General features: G+C 43.3%; 1 protein-coding gene across 6 annotated transcripts in view; it reads left to right on the top strand.

Moving 5' to 3' along the window:
* The window catches only part of LOC124052214 (C-terminal-binding protein 2), an 86,120-nt gene that overhangs the window by 62,969 nt on the left and 5,462 nt on the right, over positions 1 to 17,689 (top strand). For all 6 annotated transcript variants that reach the window (XR_006841967.1, XM_046376185.1, XM_046376188.1 and 3 more), the window contains 5 exons: positions 6,048 to 6,202; positions 9,830 to 9,974; positions 11,888 to 12,094; positions 15,331 to 15,545; positions 16,929 to 17,059. Coding sequence is in view for 5 of the 6 variants with exons in the window: in XM_046376185.1 (XP_046232141.1) it covers positions 6,048 to 6,202; positions 9,830 to 9,974; positions 11,888 to 12,094; positions 15,331 to 15,545; positions 16,929 to 17,059 (853 nt within the window). In the remaining variant the exon portion in view is untranslated. The remainder of the gene's footprint in view (positions 1 to 6,047; positions 6,203 to 9,829; positions 9,975 to 11,887; positions 12,095 to 15,330; positions 15,546 to 16,928; positions 17,060 to 17,689) is intronic.

Raw genomic sequence — 17,689 nt, 5'->3', positions numbered from 1 at the left:
CTCTGGCCTCATCTCCTGGTTCTCCGCTCTGCTGCGTCCTGCTGCCAGACTCTGACTAAGTGTTGCTGGCTCAGGAACTGCAGCCTCCAGCCCGGGCCGAGTTCAGGTTCCACAAGTATTTGTCCATGATTAGAATTAAAATACTGATGACTGAAAGAGACAGAGCACCAAAAAAAAAGAAGTCTGATCTCATGAATGCTAGTAATCTCCGTCAAGTGGTTTTAAGCCTTCGCCTTTTCAGTGGAGACCTAGATTTCCAAAATAATTTTCACTCTGACCCCGTTCTCATTTTTGACGACTGTTGTGTGTTCTAATTGAGAAAAATGTTCTGTTTTTAGATGGCTAACTGAGCTCACCGCTTTTTTATTTATTTTTTATTATTATTTTTTTTTACAGTGACTTTAGTAACGCAGTAGCAGTAATGGATGTTGAATTTAAAAAGAAAAATTCAACAAAAGGCTCATTTTTGAAACACAAAGCTTTATGAGCTTTATGCAGAGTAGAGAGGATTCCTTTACAAATTTTACGTGGTACTTTTATCCCATGAGACATGGCTGTCACTATAATGTGAGTATGACTGAAGGTCATACTTACATTATTGTGCAGTGGAGTTTTTTCTTATGGCTTTTTGTCTTTTGGCTGATTTAGGATTAGTCAATCAGTAAAAAATAATTGATTTCATGTCACTGTATGCTGAATGCTTTTGGATTATCAGTCAGATTAAATAAACACTTTGAACTCAGTTTCTTGTGACAGGCATTTGTTAAAGGTTTGACATTATTTAATCCATGCAGCTAATTATTAGGGAAAAGATGTTTAGGTTCATCACTAATGAAGAATATCACGAGTAGCGGCCCTACGTTAGTGCACAGAGCCAGCCGACCCTCCCAAATCCACACACACACACACACACATACACACACACTGTTTGCAGCATGGCAACAGTTTAGCAACAAGCAGAGGAAGCGAGAACACAGAGGAAAGGAAATGAGGAGGATTAATTAATGGAGGAGTGAAATTAAGAGCACTCTGCCTCCTGCGGTTCTGACGTGAATTCCCCCCACCACCCCACCACCCCAACCAGCACTCTACAGCCACCTGCCCTACATGTGCACATTAGCTGACATTTAATGAACTGCATGTGCGTATAGGTCCTCCTCCACTCTCTGCTCGATTCGTGACTCAGTTTAAATCTCTTGAATATGTTTGTCAGAAGACGGCCAGCGTCTTCTGTGTTCCAGGCGGCAGCACGGGAGCCTGCGGAGAACAGGGACGACCCGCTGAACCCCCTGAGTTATTCCTGCATGCTGCCTCTGAATGAGCTGTTAAAACAAGAGAGCTGAAAGCTTGTTTGTCTCGGTGGAGGTGAAAGTTTGTTTCCATGCAATACAAGACAGGATGTTGTCTTGATTTTTATTGGTGTGGGAAGACCTCAGTGAGTTTGTGTCCATGCATAGATTAAATTCAATTAAATTCAAAGGGAGAGTAAATCTTTTTAATTGTTAATAGGAAAGGCAGATGCCCATAAGCACTGAGTTGGGGGTCTGCTGGTCAAAAAACTGTTTGCTCCACTGTTTTTGAAAGATGATAACCTTGGTCAGGAGGGATGTTTCTTCAGACCTTTCACTAAATTCACCCCTGATTTGCAGACCAGAACACCTTCCCTTCCAAATTAAAACTGGGATGAATCTGGATGACAAATGAAAGTCTTATGAACTAATATATTTAACTATTTCCTCAAATTTTAAGTTTCAGCATATAGATAGGACCTTCATCAGGTTGTCATATACATACGTTATCATTGTTGCTGTATTTGTATACAATAATTACATGCAACCCAAAAGTCTATATCACAAAATTTCAGCAAATTTTCAGCAAAATTAGATGTATTGTTTTGACTTGTTTTTGTGGGTGAAATAAGTGAAAAGCTTAAAGAATATCACCTTCAATGCACTTCAATTCTCATCTTAAATCCTGCATTTAGCATATTTAAACACATGATAGTCTAAGCAATTATATACACAATTACAGACTATTCTAGATGCAGAATCCACAGGCATGCTGTCAAGCATCACCACAGAGAGAAAAGGTGACGAGAAGGGTGTCATGAATGCATCACAATCAGGGTGTTGGTGTTACTGTGCAGCTGACAGACCCAGTGGTTCTGGTTCAGACTGGTTTGATGTACATGCTGTCAGTTTACCACAGTGGGAGTGTTGCCTGTCACCTCCCTCCTTCCCCTGCCCAAAAACATCATCTCCCCTCCATCAAAATCAGCAGAGTGAGAATCAATCTGTCACGCAGGAGGACACAAGCACGCAAATACACACTCCTGCCTCCCAGACAGACAGTGCAAGCAGGAAGGAAAGGAAGTGATATAAAAGGAGGAGAGGGAGAGATGGCTGAGGTGAAAGGCTGACAGAGAAGGGAGGGGCGGTGATTACCAAAAGACAGCGGAGGAATGATAGCAAAATTGGGGAAGAAATTTAAAACGAAGATGGAGGAAGGAGAAGCAGATACATGTTGAGCCAACGGAGACAGAGCTAGACATCAGCAGAAAGGCTGGAGCTGTCAGAAGATGCTATCATGCAGGGAGAGATCTAGGAAAACGCAACACTGCAGACGAAGTGGTGAAATGTAACAGCGAGAAGAGTCGATGAGAGGGAGATGGAAAGAGTAAGAGACTGAAAGGTCAGAGGGACAGAAAGAAACCCGGTGGATGATTCATGGAGTTCAGCCTGTCGAACGTCCGCCTGAGGGGTTTGATGCTGCCTGCCAACCGCTCCTCTCCCTTACTGCCTGACACAGCTTCTCTCACCTGTACGCCCACTGCTGACTATAATCTGTATTAACCAGTACACAGTGGCTTAAATGGAGCAGGGAGAAGGTTTCAGGTGTTCTGGGTCTTTTCTGTGAGTCAGCGATCCCATTGCATGATGTAAGCCTGCTTTTCCATGATCAATATTTTTTATATTACCTTCAAATGAGTGAGTTATGAAAGAGGTCGCTTGTAGTGCTGCACCCGATCAACTCTGAAGGCCTGCCTTCTGAGCTTTTTAGCTTGGTTTAGTTTATTGTCTTGACTTTATTGCACAGCTAGGATTTAGTGAGAGCAAAGAAGCTCCGATAAAGCCACTGTACATCACCTGCTCAGATAGTCCTAGCTGAAATCTAGCCGGTGAAATTAGATCATCTCACACCTAAAGAGTCAGATGTCTTTTCTTAGGAGCAGGTGAGGATGATGAAAGAGCAAGTAAAGCGAATACTGAACTCTAAGTGATGATTTTTAGTTCAGTTAATAGCCCAAAGATGCTCTGTTTAGGAGTATAGTAGTCATAGACTGATGACTAAGAATTAATATATTATCAGAATTGTTGTTGTTTAATTTTCTGCCGATCGATTAGTCAGATAAGAATTTCAGCATGTGCAAGCATGCGTCTCAGATGTGGTCGGGCGCTAAATGTACGAACACACTCTCTCACACCAGTTTGTTGTAATGGACTCCACCACCCAGCTGCCCCCATTAATATTCAACGCGCTGTCAGTTGCAGATGTGGCACAGACAGCCAAGTTGCCACGGCTCACCTTTTCTGCCGTCATGTCACCTGTCTTGAACAGGGACTGTGATAAGTAGGCATGGAAGCCGTGATTGTGGTTGGTGGTGGGCTGTGGGTGAGGAGGAGGGGGGAGGTGGCTGTCTGTCTGTCAGGAGAGAAAACATGTCCTCCGCCCTTTGCACCCAGAGAGCGAGGAGGGGGGGGTGGGGGGGAGGAGGCGATGGGCGTTTGTGCTTCCGACCTCAACTCTCAGTGCAGATGCCAACGGCTCCAAAAATAAAGTGCATTAAAGCTGGCGGCCGGCGCCTGTTAAGTGATCACCATGACAATAGGAGGATGGCATGGGGAGATGACACCTACACACCCATCCTCCCCCCTGCCCTGAGAGGCAGCCGTGCTGGACTGCTTGCTCTCTGTCAGCCAGGCTTTCTCTCTCTCTCGTGTCATTTATGTGCTGTCTTCTCATTCTCCTCTTCTTCTCTGATATGTCTCCTGGGAGCTCTTTAAGCTAACAGGCAGTGTTTAGTCTCTTTTTATGCATGCTCATTTCACATTTTAATTTCGCTCTGCTGTTCTGTCTGTTGTTTGTTTTTCCACTGTGCCTCGCATCCCAGGCCACACGCAACTTTCACAATCATAAATCTCCTAATCTCACCTTTATCTGCCCTAATCAGCCTCCTCCGCTGCAGTAATCCCACAGAGCGTGTCTCTAATGAGCCCTCCTCCACCTTCACTCTCCTTTCCCTTCCTCCACCCTGTCCCTTATCTCAGCCCGGGACATGGACATCATTGTAAGCTTAAGGATAGCTTTTAAGAGCACGCACTTGCACATACACTCACCCATGCACAGAGTGAGGTCACACTTAAGTGTGCAGATGCAGATCTTCGCAGCAAAACATTAGATAAGAATATGACGTGTCACATAAAGAACCACAGGGGATTTTCTGTTTTAAGTCACCCTTGGAGGGATTTTTTTGTGTGTGTGTGTGTTGTTTTGTCAGTTTGGGCAGATCCATAGCTGCTGACCAGGACTGAAGATCATGACCTGTGTAGTGTTAGGGCGCTGGTACACCCTCCTGGCCGGCTTCTGAGGAGCGTGCAGCATGAATATTGATGCTCCTCACTTGTTAACATTGTATGAAGCAGGGCTCGTAATTGTCTGTCTTCGCAGCGCGACACGTCTTCTTCAGTGGGATGTGTGAGAAGGTCGGCCCGCTGGGGAGCTCAGCTCCTCTCAGCTCTCTTCACTTCAAGTGAGAAAAGTGGCGAGGGGAGGGAGGAGGGCGAGTCGAGCGCAGACGAAGCCAGAATTGCGACACACACTTTGTCAAGTGCGCTGAAGTGCAGTTGTGAGTTGGCTGTGGGTTTGTTTCAGGCTTGAAGCGTTTTCTCTAACACTCGATTTCAATGATACATGGCTATATTGAGGCAGGGCAGCAGTGAAACTCATTTCGGAAGGTGTAGCTGGCAGTTTTTCTCTTTTTTTTTCTCTTCTGCTGTTCCACAGCTGCTGGTTACACTCACACCGAGGCAAATGTAGGATCCTCTCCCTTGAACTGAGAAATGAGAACAGCCACAGTGGGTGCACATTCGTGTGCACATTGTCATACGTACACTTTGGGGAATATATTCCTCTTTGTAATGACAGTGTGTGTGTGTGTGTACCTCCACACAGTATGTATTTTATTCTTATCCATTTCCATTCATGTTTCTGTGTTTTTAAGTGTTTGGGAGCCTTGGGATCGAAAGGATTCCTGTAAGTGAGGCTGTGGTCTAACCCAGTCTTCAGTAGTCATTGATTTATTGAGCAGTGCTTGGTAGTTCAGAGAAGCCCTGCTTGCTGCTATATCCTAATCAGCACATGTACACACACACACACGCACACACACACAGGTTATTATGATCTGAGCCTTTTATTTTTCAAGGAAACAGTGATCAACAGGCTCCAGCTGGCAGGAGAGTGTCGCTGTGTTTAGTTGAATAATTTGCACAGTGGGTGTTTCTTCTAGAAAAACTTGTTTGTGTTTGTCCATTTGTGTTTTTGTGGTTGTTTATTTCAAGGGTGATTTTTTTTTTTTTCCCCTGTATAGTAAATTTTAAGACTTATCGTGGTTATCTGTCAGGACTGAAATCATCCCTGAAACAAGGGGAAAAAAAAAATAGAAAAAAATATACAAACAGCAATGTTTTTTTCTGAAACTACAGTTTTCATAGAGACTGTTCATTTGGTTTTCCTTTTCAGTGCTTTTACTACCACAAATTACATCTCAGAGGCAGAAATCTCAAAATCTGCATGAAAACTGCATGGTTAAATACAGCTAGGGGTAACAAAATTTCATCCGACTTTTTTTTTTTTTCCAGCCATAAAAGCTCTGAGACATCAAACCGCTATGTGCAGTATGGGTTGGAACCTTAGCGCTGAGACGGTCATGAAAAATATTTTCTTACATGTAAAATAATCTTCCTTTGCTTCCTTTGCTCTGTCTCCAGGTATTCGGCCCCAAATCATGAACGGGCCAATGCATCCGCGCCCCCTGGTGGCATTGCTGGACGGGCGCGACTGCACAGTGGAGATGCCCATCCTGAAAGACTTGGCTACTGTTGCCTTCTGTGATGCTCAGTCCACACAGGAGATACATGAGAAGGTGAACACACACACACGCAGCAGAAAGTTGATGAAGGGATGGAGCCTGTCACTCACTCATGCCTGCCTCCTTCTTTTCATATCACAGCGCTGATATGTGAAGCGTGTTATATTGGCTCCATATGCGCTTGCCAGTTAAAATATAGTGGTTTCATTATGATTTAATGTCACTTTGTGGCACAGAGTACAGTGCCTATATCAGTGCTATTGTTCTAATAGAGAGTCTTGTATAGCAGAGATGCAGTGTAATTACATTGGCTTGTAAAGGCTCTTTATTGCTTTTATGCAGCGCTGTGGCTGCAAAACAATATATAGCCATGGAGATGGGTATCATCGAAGTGCTATCTCTCCATCTGCAGACGGAGTGAGAGGCGCTACATTTTTCCTCTCGCTGTTTTTATGAAAATGGGACATATTAAAAACTAAGCATTTGCATAGAGATCAATTCAATCAAAGACCTTGGGCGGTGAGGAGAAGGGGGTGGAGGGGTAGCTTTTGTTTGTTTTAACACTGCCTTATCAGGAGAAACATGATTGTAATGTTCACCTCGCCAGCATATTCAGCAGTTCACAGTAATAACTTGCAGTCTAGATACCCAGAGGGGTGGCGTAGATTGAAAATGTCCAATCTCTTCTTTCTGCAGTATGGATGCAGAGATGCAGCGCTGATAACTCAGTTTCAGTGTGATGTTGTCAGGCCAAGCGCCAGCTGCTACACACTCCTCCTTCCATGCGAGAAAATACAGAAACTCATAGGAAAGGCTTGTCAAGGGAGGAATATGAAAGTGGCCCAAGGCTATGTCAGGTCTTCCATCCTGTAATCCCTTATTTCTTGAGTGATAGAAGGGCGGGATGAAACACAGGGGCGAATACTGATCGAGATCGAGTTACAATACCACTTCAGTGAGACCAAATGCTACACACAGCACCTGCGCTCTATCGTCATCATCCAAGGTCGATGATCCCTCGTCTTTCTCGTAGTCACATGTGGCTTTTAGAAGTTGGATGATAGCCCATGTGGCACAGAGTCAAAGTTTGCCTATCATCCAGTACACTACATGACGTTTCATCCAATTGTGGTATTAAGATTAGATCTACAACAATGACTGTTTACATAAGAAAATGATCTATTTGTATTATGTCTATAATATGTCCTGGAAATCTTTGAATTGCTTGTATTGTCTGAACAAGCCAAAACTCAAAGATTCTCAGTTTACAAGTATAGAAAACAGAAGATATCAAAAATTCCTCACCTTTTTAAAGTAAGATTTAGGTTTTTTTTCAGTTTTTTAGAACTTTTAATTTGTAGCTTCTTTAATTTATTTGATCATCAAAAGTGCCTGCTTAGGAAACTGTTTTCACTCTAATGCCCAACAGTAAATTTGGAGCAGCCCTAAACAACCAGTTAGCTTAGGTTAGCACAAAGACTGACACACAACCTTCTCTTAAAGCCTTTCCATATTGTTTTACACTTTCAGTTTTTTGTGTGCATCAATTAAACAAGATGTAATGTGTTCATTCGGTTTTCAGTTTTAGTGATTTGAAGCTGTTGCCTATGGACAGGCTAGCTGTTTCTAGTCCAGTGTATTCTAAGCTAGTTAGCCTCTGCTAGCAGTAGCCTCATATTTACTTTACAGAGCAGACATGAGAGTGGTATCAGTCCCTTGAAACTCCCAGCCATAAAGCTAATATAGAAGAAGAAGAAGAAGAATCAGCTTTATTGACAGTATATATATTTTTACATACACACACTGAATTTGTCTTCTGCATTTGACCCATCCTGAGTTAAACACACACATGCAACACCCGGCAAATTACATGCAGTGAAACACACACAGGAGCAGTGGGCAGCATCAAGCGCCCGGGGAGCACATTGGGGGGGTTAAGTGAAGTGTTAAGTGTTAAGTGAAAATATTTTTGTTTTCTGTATTATTTATGGTATCATGGTTTTAAGGAGTGCTAAATGCTGAAGAGCAACAACAACAGCACATCTTCTCTACCAGTTGGGAAACTTCAACAATATCCTATGTCTGTCATGTTTGCAGAAGCCAAAAGGGGAGGCCTCATTGATGTGCCATAATATCCCAGACATTATCAGCAATGATAAATGTTGAATGGCAGAGCGATAAGGCTTTGGTTACAGTGGAGAGGGGGATATAGATTAGGTCAGAGTTTCCATTAAAAATAAACTTCAGTCACACAAGATCCTCCTTCAAAGTTTCATTGCTAACACTTTCTCAGAAGTAGACCTTCAGGTTCAACCCAGAGAGAGAAGTGTATGTGTGTTTGTGTGTGTTAGCATTTATTTATTTATTTATGTGTTCGTTTTAACCTTGAACTAATATCTGGAAGGCCTGTCCGGGAAGCTGCTCTAATAAAAGCAGTATGGAAATGCAGAGCTAATCTGCTAATCACAGGAAAGCTAATGCAGTTTGGCTGTAGAGCTATTATTTAGGTGCTGACAGGGACAGTGGCTGATACTGAGGGGGAACGGTTTAGATCCACATCAGACTGAATCACAGGCCAGGTCACCTTGTGCATAACAAGTGGCAGAGGATTAGCTTTTCATAGCGATGCCCTCCCGAGGTGCATTTTGTGATCTTCTGCACCAAGAGGGCTTCTGTCCTTGTGTTTTTTAGCAGTAGGTGAATGGAAGTTATGAGGTGATGATCAACTGATTTGATTTCAGCAGCGCCGCCATGTAGTTATTTAAAAAGCTCTGTAAATTGTGGCACATAATTCCTAAATTGTGACATGTTAGGGCTCCTCTGGATTGCTTGATTTCAGAGGAATGAGGCAAAGATTAGCTGGATATGAGTTCAGTTTTAAACAGAATTACGTGCTGTTCTCATTTCGGGTTTGTGACATTATTGGGAGTTTTGAGATCACACGTTTGGCTTTTTCTTTTTCTCGCTCTTCTCACTTTGCCATTGTATCCACAAAACTGAAGTTGAATTCATTTCTACAGTCCATAATTGCAAGTTTGGGTTTTACAGTCAGGACAATATATCACATTCCATCTCTTGGTACCACTGAAGATACCACAGACATACATTGTACAATAAAGAACTGCAAAGCCGTAGTGCTTGGGTGCGTTAATTTTCACCTGGTTTTGTTTATTCTTTTTCATTTTTTTGTTCATAAGTGTGTCGTAAAAGCTGTTATGTTGCTCAAGAAGCATTCTATTCTTTATATCTTTGACCTGCGGCATGTTATCATCCTTTGTCCACAAACACTCTCAAGGTTCTGAGTGCAATAGTGATGACCATGCAAGACAGCACAGCCCCTCTGACACAATAAAATGACTTGTTCCACTTCAGTGCAGATCTGTAAAAGTGTCCGTGCTCCTGGTGACCATGTGATAGAGATCATAAATGTTTTCTTAAGTGTCCAAAGCCATGGCAGACTGTAGTTTTCACGGTTCCTCAGGAAGGAATGTGATCTTGTGATCGTCATGAGTTCCTATGAAATCAAATGGAATAACACGCATGCGGCAGTGAATGGACATAATGATCAATAAAAGAAAGGCAGATTAACAAATGAAATACTGTCATTTAAAAACAAGAAAATAATAACTTGCATTTTATGAAGCCATTACGCTAACTTTTATTAAATCTGTATGCCTGCAGGTGCTCAATGAGGCAGTGGGAGCCATGATGTACCACACCATCACCCTAACCAGAGAGGACCTGGAAAAGTTCAAAGCGTTACGCATCATCATCCGCATCGGCAGCGGCTACGACAACATTGACATCAAGGCTGCTGGAGAGCTGGGTATGAACTCTGAGAAACAGTCCCTGCAAAAACATAACCAGTATCAGGTCATGACCAGTAATGCACAATGTGGTGCGATGGCAGAAACGGTTTGTGAGTCACATAAGGAATTCATATTGTGTCCATGGTGTCAATATTTCAGAGATTTTTGTTTTTTCGTATGTGAGCAAGATCTTGGCAGATTTGCTTTGCTTTTAAGTTTACCTCATCCCAAGCTGTGTCGGTTTTTTAATGGGTGGCAGTAGTGCAAATCGGTGTCTGATCAGTTGCTTGTTTGTCCATTAATCACGTGCAGTACAAACAGCCATTTGCCACCAGATTTAGGTGGATGTGGATCTGCAGTGTGTTGAAAATTGCAGTGACTGGCTAAAGAGGAGTACAGTTTTACAGGCCAAAAAACAAGCTAGTCATTGTGATTTTGCCTAGATATTCATTCATTCATCGATTAATCTGTTGATTATTTTAACAATCATTCATTTAGAGGTCTAGAAGATGTCAAAAAACTGTAAAAAATGCTTGTCACAATATTCCAGAACCCAAAGTGGCAACTTCTGTTTTCTTCTTTTGTCCAACCAACAGTCCAAAAGCCAAAAACTCTTCATTTTTTTTTATCCTAAATGACAAAGATTAAGCAGCAAATCCCTTTCATTTAAGAAGGTGAAACCAGTAAATGTTTGAAATTTTTGCTCAAAAAACCTGAAACGACTAATTCATCATCAAAATAGTTGGCAGGTTCAAAAAGGTTGCCTGCTTTATGTTTATTATTTCCTCATTTTTTTTCTGTATGGATTTTCAGATTCAGATTTGAGACTAAATTAAAGAGTCAGATGAATACTGGACATCCCGCTGTGAGCCCGAATGTTCAAAGAGTCGGCAAGGGAAAGAGAGAGTTCAGTCTTCTCTCTCCCAGCCACCACCCAGGCTTATATCAGCAGGCTGGTGGCTCGAACAGCCCTTACAGTTGACAAAGCTGCCATTTCCCTGCCAACGCGAGATACTGTGTCTAACTGCCACCCACTCACCGAGGGCGCTCTGCCTCTCTGCGACGCAGGAGTCAAAAGCTATCGTGCCTGGCGAAGGCGGCGCTGATGTGACGGCTGCTCTTGGGGAGAAGAAAAGGGGCCATTGATTGAACAGGCTCTGGCTATTTTTTGCTGTCCAGAGACGTCTGTGCTGTTACTCTGAGATACAGAGTGGGATGAGGACATTAGAGGAGGCAGGAGTGCTTAAGTGTCGATAATGGAAATATTTGTGTTGTCGGAGGATAGGTGAAGTAATGCCGCAAGGTCAGGATTTCAAATTCTCTGATGGCAACAAAATTGTTCAGCTGGAGGAGATCTTGACATTAAGTGTCTAAAATTTGCTTTATTGTCCACATAACTTGAGATATAATAGGGCCCTGCAATAATTCAGCATATCTTCTGTTGACTATTAGTGGGATCGTTTGACGATATGATCAAACTGTATACAAAGTTCTGTAGTCTAAACTAGTGATTTCCAGCAAACTGTAATTAAGAATGAGTTAATTAGGGTCATTTTAGGTTTAGTTCAAGTGGAACTCAGTTCATTACACTAAACATCAGTTTGTTTTGTAGATTGTTTTACAATATACAGCTTTGTAAAGATTTGCCGATAAACCAAATGTCACCGTCTTTATGAATCTCTTAGTTAATTGACTGATAACATCAGTTCTGTATGTATTCAAGTAACAACTAATTCATCAACCCATATCTTTAACTGGTCATACTGTAGTTAAACGGGACAAAACAGGGCAACTTATATAGAAAAAGTACCATAATTAAAAATATGGTAGTTTTTTGTTTTTTGGGGGTTTTTTTTTCAGTCTTGAGCTACCGTACATTAATTAACTGTTGTCTTTGTGTGTGTTCGTGTGTGTGTGTGTGGTTCTTTAGGCATCGCTGTGTGTAACATTCCCTCAGCAGCTGTGGAGGAGACGGCAGACTCCACCCTGTGCCACATCCTCAACCTTTACCGGCGAAACACCTGGCTGTACCAGGCTCTCCGGGAGGGCACGCGGGTCCAGAGCGTGGAGCAGATCCGCGAGGTGGCATCCGGCGCCGCCCGCATCCGTGGCGAAACCCTGGGCCTCATCGGCTTCGGTTTGTCTCATTTATTTTGTTCCGTGCTCCTCTTTGTTTTTACTTCCTTCCCCAGCAGCTCTCCAACTCTCACCTTTTTACATTTCCTCTCATTTGTGCTGACTTTTTGTCACTCCCTTTCTTTGCCCTCCCTTCTGTGTTCTCATATCCTCTTGCTGCTCAGTGTGCCTTCTGTTTTCCTGCCTTGATAAGGTTATTTTTCTCCCTCTGCCCGTCCCACAGATTATCTCAAGGTTGTCTGTTTCGCTTCCCTCAGGGCTGGCTTCCTTTTCTCTGTCACACTCTTCTCTCATCCCTCCACTCAAACGCTCACCATTATGTCTCCCTTATTTTCTCTTCTTCTGTTTCCTTCTCTTCTTCTCTGCCACTGTCGTTGCTCGACACCTTGCCCTACCGTAATCAGGCCGCTTATAGTAAACTGGATTCTGTGCTTTCCTCCCCATGGCTGTTTTAATGCCGATTGTATATGTTTGTGCATCATTCTGCCCATTTTGGTCTAAGCATCAGTGGTGGAGACAGAAGCCCTTCTTACAAGCCTTTCCAGAGTGCTACCTTATCACTGTGTCCACATACGCTCCCCATATACACAAACACACAACCTCCACCCCCCTACAGGTCCCAGACAGCATCCTAGACTTAATGTGCCCAAACAGCAGGTCCTGGCAGAAAAAATCCTCCTCCCCTCTCTCGCTCTCTCCCTCTCTCTCTCTCTCTCTCTCTCTCTCTCTCTCCCTCTATCTCCTTTCTTCCAACCACTGCTCTCTTTCTCACCCGATCCTCCCACCTCCAGCCTCCTCTCTCTGTCTTTCTGGCTCAAGCCGTCTCCAAAACAATGTCCATTGTCAGAGGGAGGCTGGGGAGAGTGAAGGCCTCCTGGTGTTTGTTTGTAGGACATACAGACACAGCCAGCTGCACAACTGTGCAGGCTGCAAACACTCAGAATGAAGCGAAGCCCTGGCTCTGCGGTGACAGCCTCTCAGGCCTTTAAACTCTTCACGTCAGTGATGGGCTACTTAAGAGTTCCTTCGTTTCTAATGGCACGATACGATTATCTCTTTAGTAATAATTATTTTCCTGCACATTTCTGTGTAATTGATGATGGAATACTTTTAAAAGGTGACACATTTATCTGTGGTGGAAAAAAAACTCCTTTTACACCATATTTTTTCAGCTTAAAGGAAGATTTATAGGATAATTTAGGATCAAAATCAGTTAATTCTATTATCAGGAAGTACTTCATTCTGAATGGATGGGTAATATTTTTATTGCTATGTGCAAAATTAAAATGGAAATATGACTCTTTGGCGATTAGGCCCCATCATGATGTCCTCATATTTTAAGAGCGAGCTACGATCTCGCACTGAGATGACAGCTGACAGTAACAGAGAAGGGAACAGATTTAGAGTTTGATAGCAACAATGTGATTGGCTGTTTGAAACTGTGACCAAATCTGGTTGGTTAAACTGAAATAGTAAATGCCCCTAGTCAGCTGATTAAGAGGAAGCAGAGAGAAGGAGAGAATTGTGTCTTCGTGATTGAACTTAAGCTGAGCTTCATACTGATAAAGTCAATCCATCCAGAGCTTTAACAGCATACAGTTTTAGTTAGAGACCCTGCAAAACTCTCAGTTTGTCCAATTCTTTTTTTTAGGTCAATTTGATGGTCTGATTTTTGCATTTGCCTTATTGTGACATACATCAGTAATGGTAAATATCTTAATTAAAGTTAAATTGCCAATCTCAACCCCACTGCCAAGCTGTAGTAAGTGCTGAGCTGAGAACTTCACCGACAAAATGTAATCTGTTCCAGGGAAATCCACAGCAGCAGTACGAGATCTCAACCAGCAATCATTTGACTGCCGGCTGAATGCATCATCACTGAATGGGCTGCTTTACAAAAGCACCATTCTTTCCCACATGCTTGGCCTTGACCAATCACTGCCACACCTGCCTCACCGCCGCAGGGCTTGCTGAGATGATTTCACAACTCTTCGTGTTGTGGCTTCTCGTTTTTATGTCGAGCATGTCCTTCGATTGTGGATAAATGAGCAACGCGAAGCAAAAGTCTGCCACCGAGATTGAGAAATCAAAATGGTTAGATCACTATATTCCCTTTTAATGGACACTGAAGGGTAGACAAGACAGGTTCATGCTTGTGCGCTGTGTGATATTCGACTGGGAATAAACTAAGTGAATCAGAAGTACACAGGCCCGATCGATGGATTCAGGATGATTGATTTATTCTTTTTTTTTTCACTGTAATCAGGGCAGCCATAATCCATTAGCATCGTGAAAACTAATAGTGTGAGCGATTGCTTAAGCATTACAAGGCTGTTGTCACTGAGTCTTAATGCCGCCGTCTGCTATTGGCTGAGACTGAAAGAGATAAAAGAGAGTGAAAAAGAGAGAGAGAGGGAGAGAGAGACTGTCCTCGACTGTGGAGCCTAAGAGCGGGACATAATGCTCCATCACAAAGAGACAATCTTGAGAGTGTAAAGGACCTTATCGATCCTTCCCACTAGCAACAACATCCGACTCTCCATCACTCTCACTCAGCTGAGCAAGGACCAGACGTCGACTCTCAGCCTACACAACAAATGGTTGTGAGAGACAGGGAGGAGAGGCTCAAATACTACAGAGTCACGTTCTGATTCAATGTCTCACAGTCTCAACTAGAAAACCAGTCGCCTCTTATTGTTCTCCTCCTGCCAAGTTATTTCTCCACCGTGACTCCATCACTCATTAATCATTTTCTTTCTTACGTCGACATGTCCCTTTTCTTAAAATATCTTCTGGACACCAAAATGACCTCTACTTTCTTAATATGATATCATTTATGTCAAAACAGGAAGCTGGAGCAGAGCGATCATCTAGTGCAAACTGAGGCTGACTTATTGATAGAAAGGACAGATGACTGACTAATAAAGATTTTATCAAAAAAGCATGTTACATTCTGGATTATGGTGTCTTGTTTATATTTTGCTCATTTAGTTGCTTGCTTTTACTTATTAGAACTCATTATGGTGCATTCTCAGAAAGGTCCACGACTTGGTGCCAGACTCTGCAGAGTCCATATTCACCAGTCCTACAACTGTGTTTCACTGGACTGAATCTTTGATTAGTCTCAATTTGGAATAAATGCTGAGATTAGTTGCTGCTGCAGTGTGATATAAACACCTGTTTGCTCCTGTGTTTGACCGTGCATGTAAACATGATGTACTCTGTGTTTGTCCTCAGGTCGCTCAGGCCAGGCAGTGGCGGTGCGGGCCAAAGTTTTCGGGTTCAACGTCATCTTCTACGACCCCTACCTGCAGGACGGCCTGGAGCGCTCACTGGGCGTCCAGCGTGTCTACACCCTGCAGGACCTGCTCTACCAGAGCGACTGCGTCTCCCTGCACTGCAACCTGAACGAACACAACCACCATCTCATCAACGACTTCACCATCAAACAGGTACGTTATGGTACGATGTGCACATGCCGACGTGTCACTCAGACGGGGCCGAACATCCCATTGAACAGCTGTGACCTGACCTGGGCTTAATGCAATGCTATCTAGCAGGTAGACAAGCAGAGCTGCTGGTGTATTATTACTCTGTCAGCCTTTAGGCTGTCCTAAAGAGCATTATGGTAGTTAGAAAGGGAAAGGGGGCGGCAAAAAGGAGAAGAGAGGAAACGGCAGCAGCCTTCATGCCTGCACATTCCCCGCTCTTTATCTTAAGCTCCACCAAAGCTGGACACAAATTCATTCCTTTGCTCTGTCAAATGCAATTAGCGGCAGCCCACGGCTACAGCAAATATATCGACTAGGCTGCACAGCAGGGGGCTGAGAGCACTGCAAGGGGAAAGTGCTGTTGTCTGAGTCAATAACTGCACTCCAAGGCACCTCCTGGGGTGACACCTGCAGGGGAGCTGAGGAACTGCACAGGCCGAAGAAGCATCTCCTTTCTGTCGATACTTCCCCACGCAGCACTCACTGTTTCCTGTCTTTGTCTTGCCTCTCGTGTGCCCTCCTTGCAGTTTACAGAGTGTGAGGAGAAGTGGGTGTAGGGTAATAACCTAACCTAGTTAACTCTGTGTCTTCTCCAAAGCTTAAGATTCTCAGCTGCCTCCTAAGTGCTGCAATGAAAAAACATTTTCCTCTCTTTCCTCACCAAAAATCTTGGCAGTCACTCTCAGCTTCTAAAGTGGAAACGTGTGTGTGTATGTGTGTGTGCATGTTTGTGTGTTTCTGTGTGTGTCAAAACCACCAAGGCCTAATAAAAGACTGCCTGCCTGCCAGCGTAAAGGCTTTTCATGCCCCTGGATTTCAGCTTTTGTCAAGATTAAGGGATTACTTTCTTCTGAGCATATTCATTTGATTTTTTTTTTTCTCCCTCCCTCGTACACTTTTTGTTGTGCCTCACCCCCCCCTCCACTCCACTAGCAGCAAAGGGTGGTGGCACAGCCTCATCTTTGAGCTCAGCCCTCATCCTTCATTTCATCTCTTGGTTTTGGATGAAGACTGTTCTCTATTCCACATCTGACAGTATTTTTCCCAAGTGCTGTCTGTCTCCAAGATCTTTCAGGTGTCAGGCACAACAAAGGTGTTAGCGTGTTTTGTTTTTTTTTTTTTAACTCAATTTCTGTCTTGTGTAATATGTTTTAAGACCTTCAAATGCAGACATCTAATCTAGATGGATGTTCTTTTCAAACAGATCAAACCAATTAATTTGGCTGCCAGGCTGACAGACACATAAAAACTCAAACACATCTGCTCATTTGCCTGTAAATACATGGCTGTATCTCTGTCGTTCTGTGTTGATTTGTTTGGATTTGTGCGTCTTGTGCACTACAGATGCGTCAGGGTGCGTTCCTGGTAAATACCGCACGGGGAGGCCTGGTGGACGAAAAGGCCCTGGCCCAAGCGCTGAAGGAGGGAAGGATACGTGGAGCCGCCTTGGACGTTCACGAGACAGAGCCCTTCACGTGAGTGCGCACACACACGCAAAATTGCTTTCAAACACAGGCAGATGAAGGCTTCACTTAAGACAGATAGACACAGACAGGGAAATAGATGGGTGTGCAGGGGGAAGAAAGCGACAAATTACAGACAAACAAAGAGACCGAGGATCTTAACCAGCTGAGGAGAAAGACAGGCAGGTGGAAGACATTGGCGGACATGACGAGTTAAAAGGAAACAGGGAGCTTTCTTTGTTCCCGTCACAGGAAACTAAATGCAGATAAAGGTGCAGGTGGACGGAGTGTGGAGACGTGCAACAAAGAGTGCGTCCTCTCCTCCTTCTGAGCCCAATGATGCACTTGAAATGTTTATAGGACGCATTTTGACTGAAATTTTGAGAATTTGTTTAAAATCAGCCCTCTGTGTTTCACAAACCAATCAGAAACGAAACTATTAAAGATTGCCGTGGATCATCATCAGTAATTTTACTTTTACTTATTGAAAATGTATCTAAATGTGAGGCCATAACAGGCTAAAACTTCAGGCTGGGAATTTTACTGTAAACATTAAGGCATTTATCATAAGCAGCACAGTATTTATGTTTACCCCTTCATCCATCTGCCCCCTTACTGTTTTCTATTTCCACTCCTGCTCTC

The sequence above is a fragment of the Scatophagus argus genome, chromosome 21 (assembly GCF_020382885.2).
Source record: "Scatophagus argus isolate fScaArg1 chromosome 21, fScaArg1.pri, whole genome shotgun sequence".
Classification (NCBI taxonomy): domain Eukaryota; kingdom Metazoa; phylum Chordata; class Actinopteri; family Scatophagidae; genus Scatophagus; species Scatophagus argus.
Note: the sequence above shows the minus strand (reverse complement) of the source record. Positions and strands in the feature narration are given on the sequence as shown.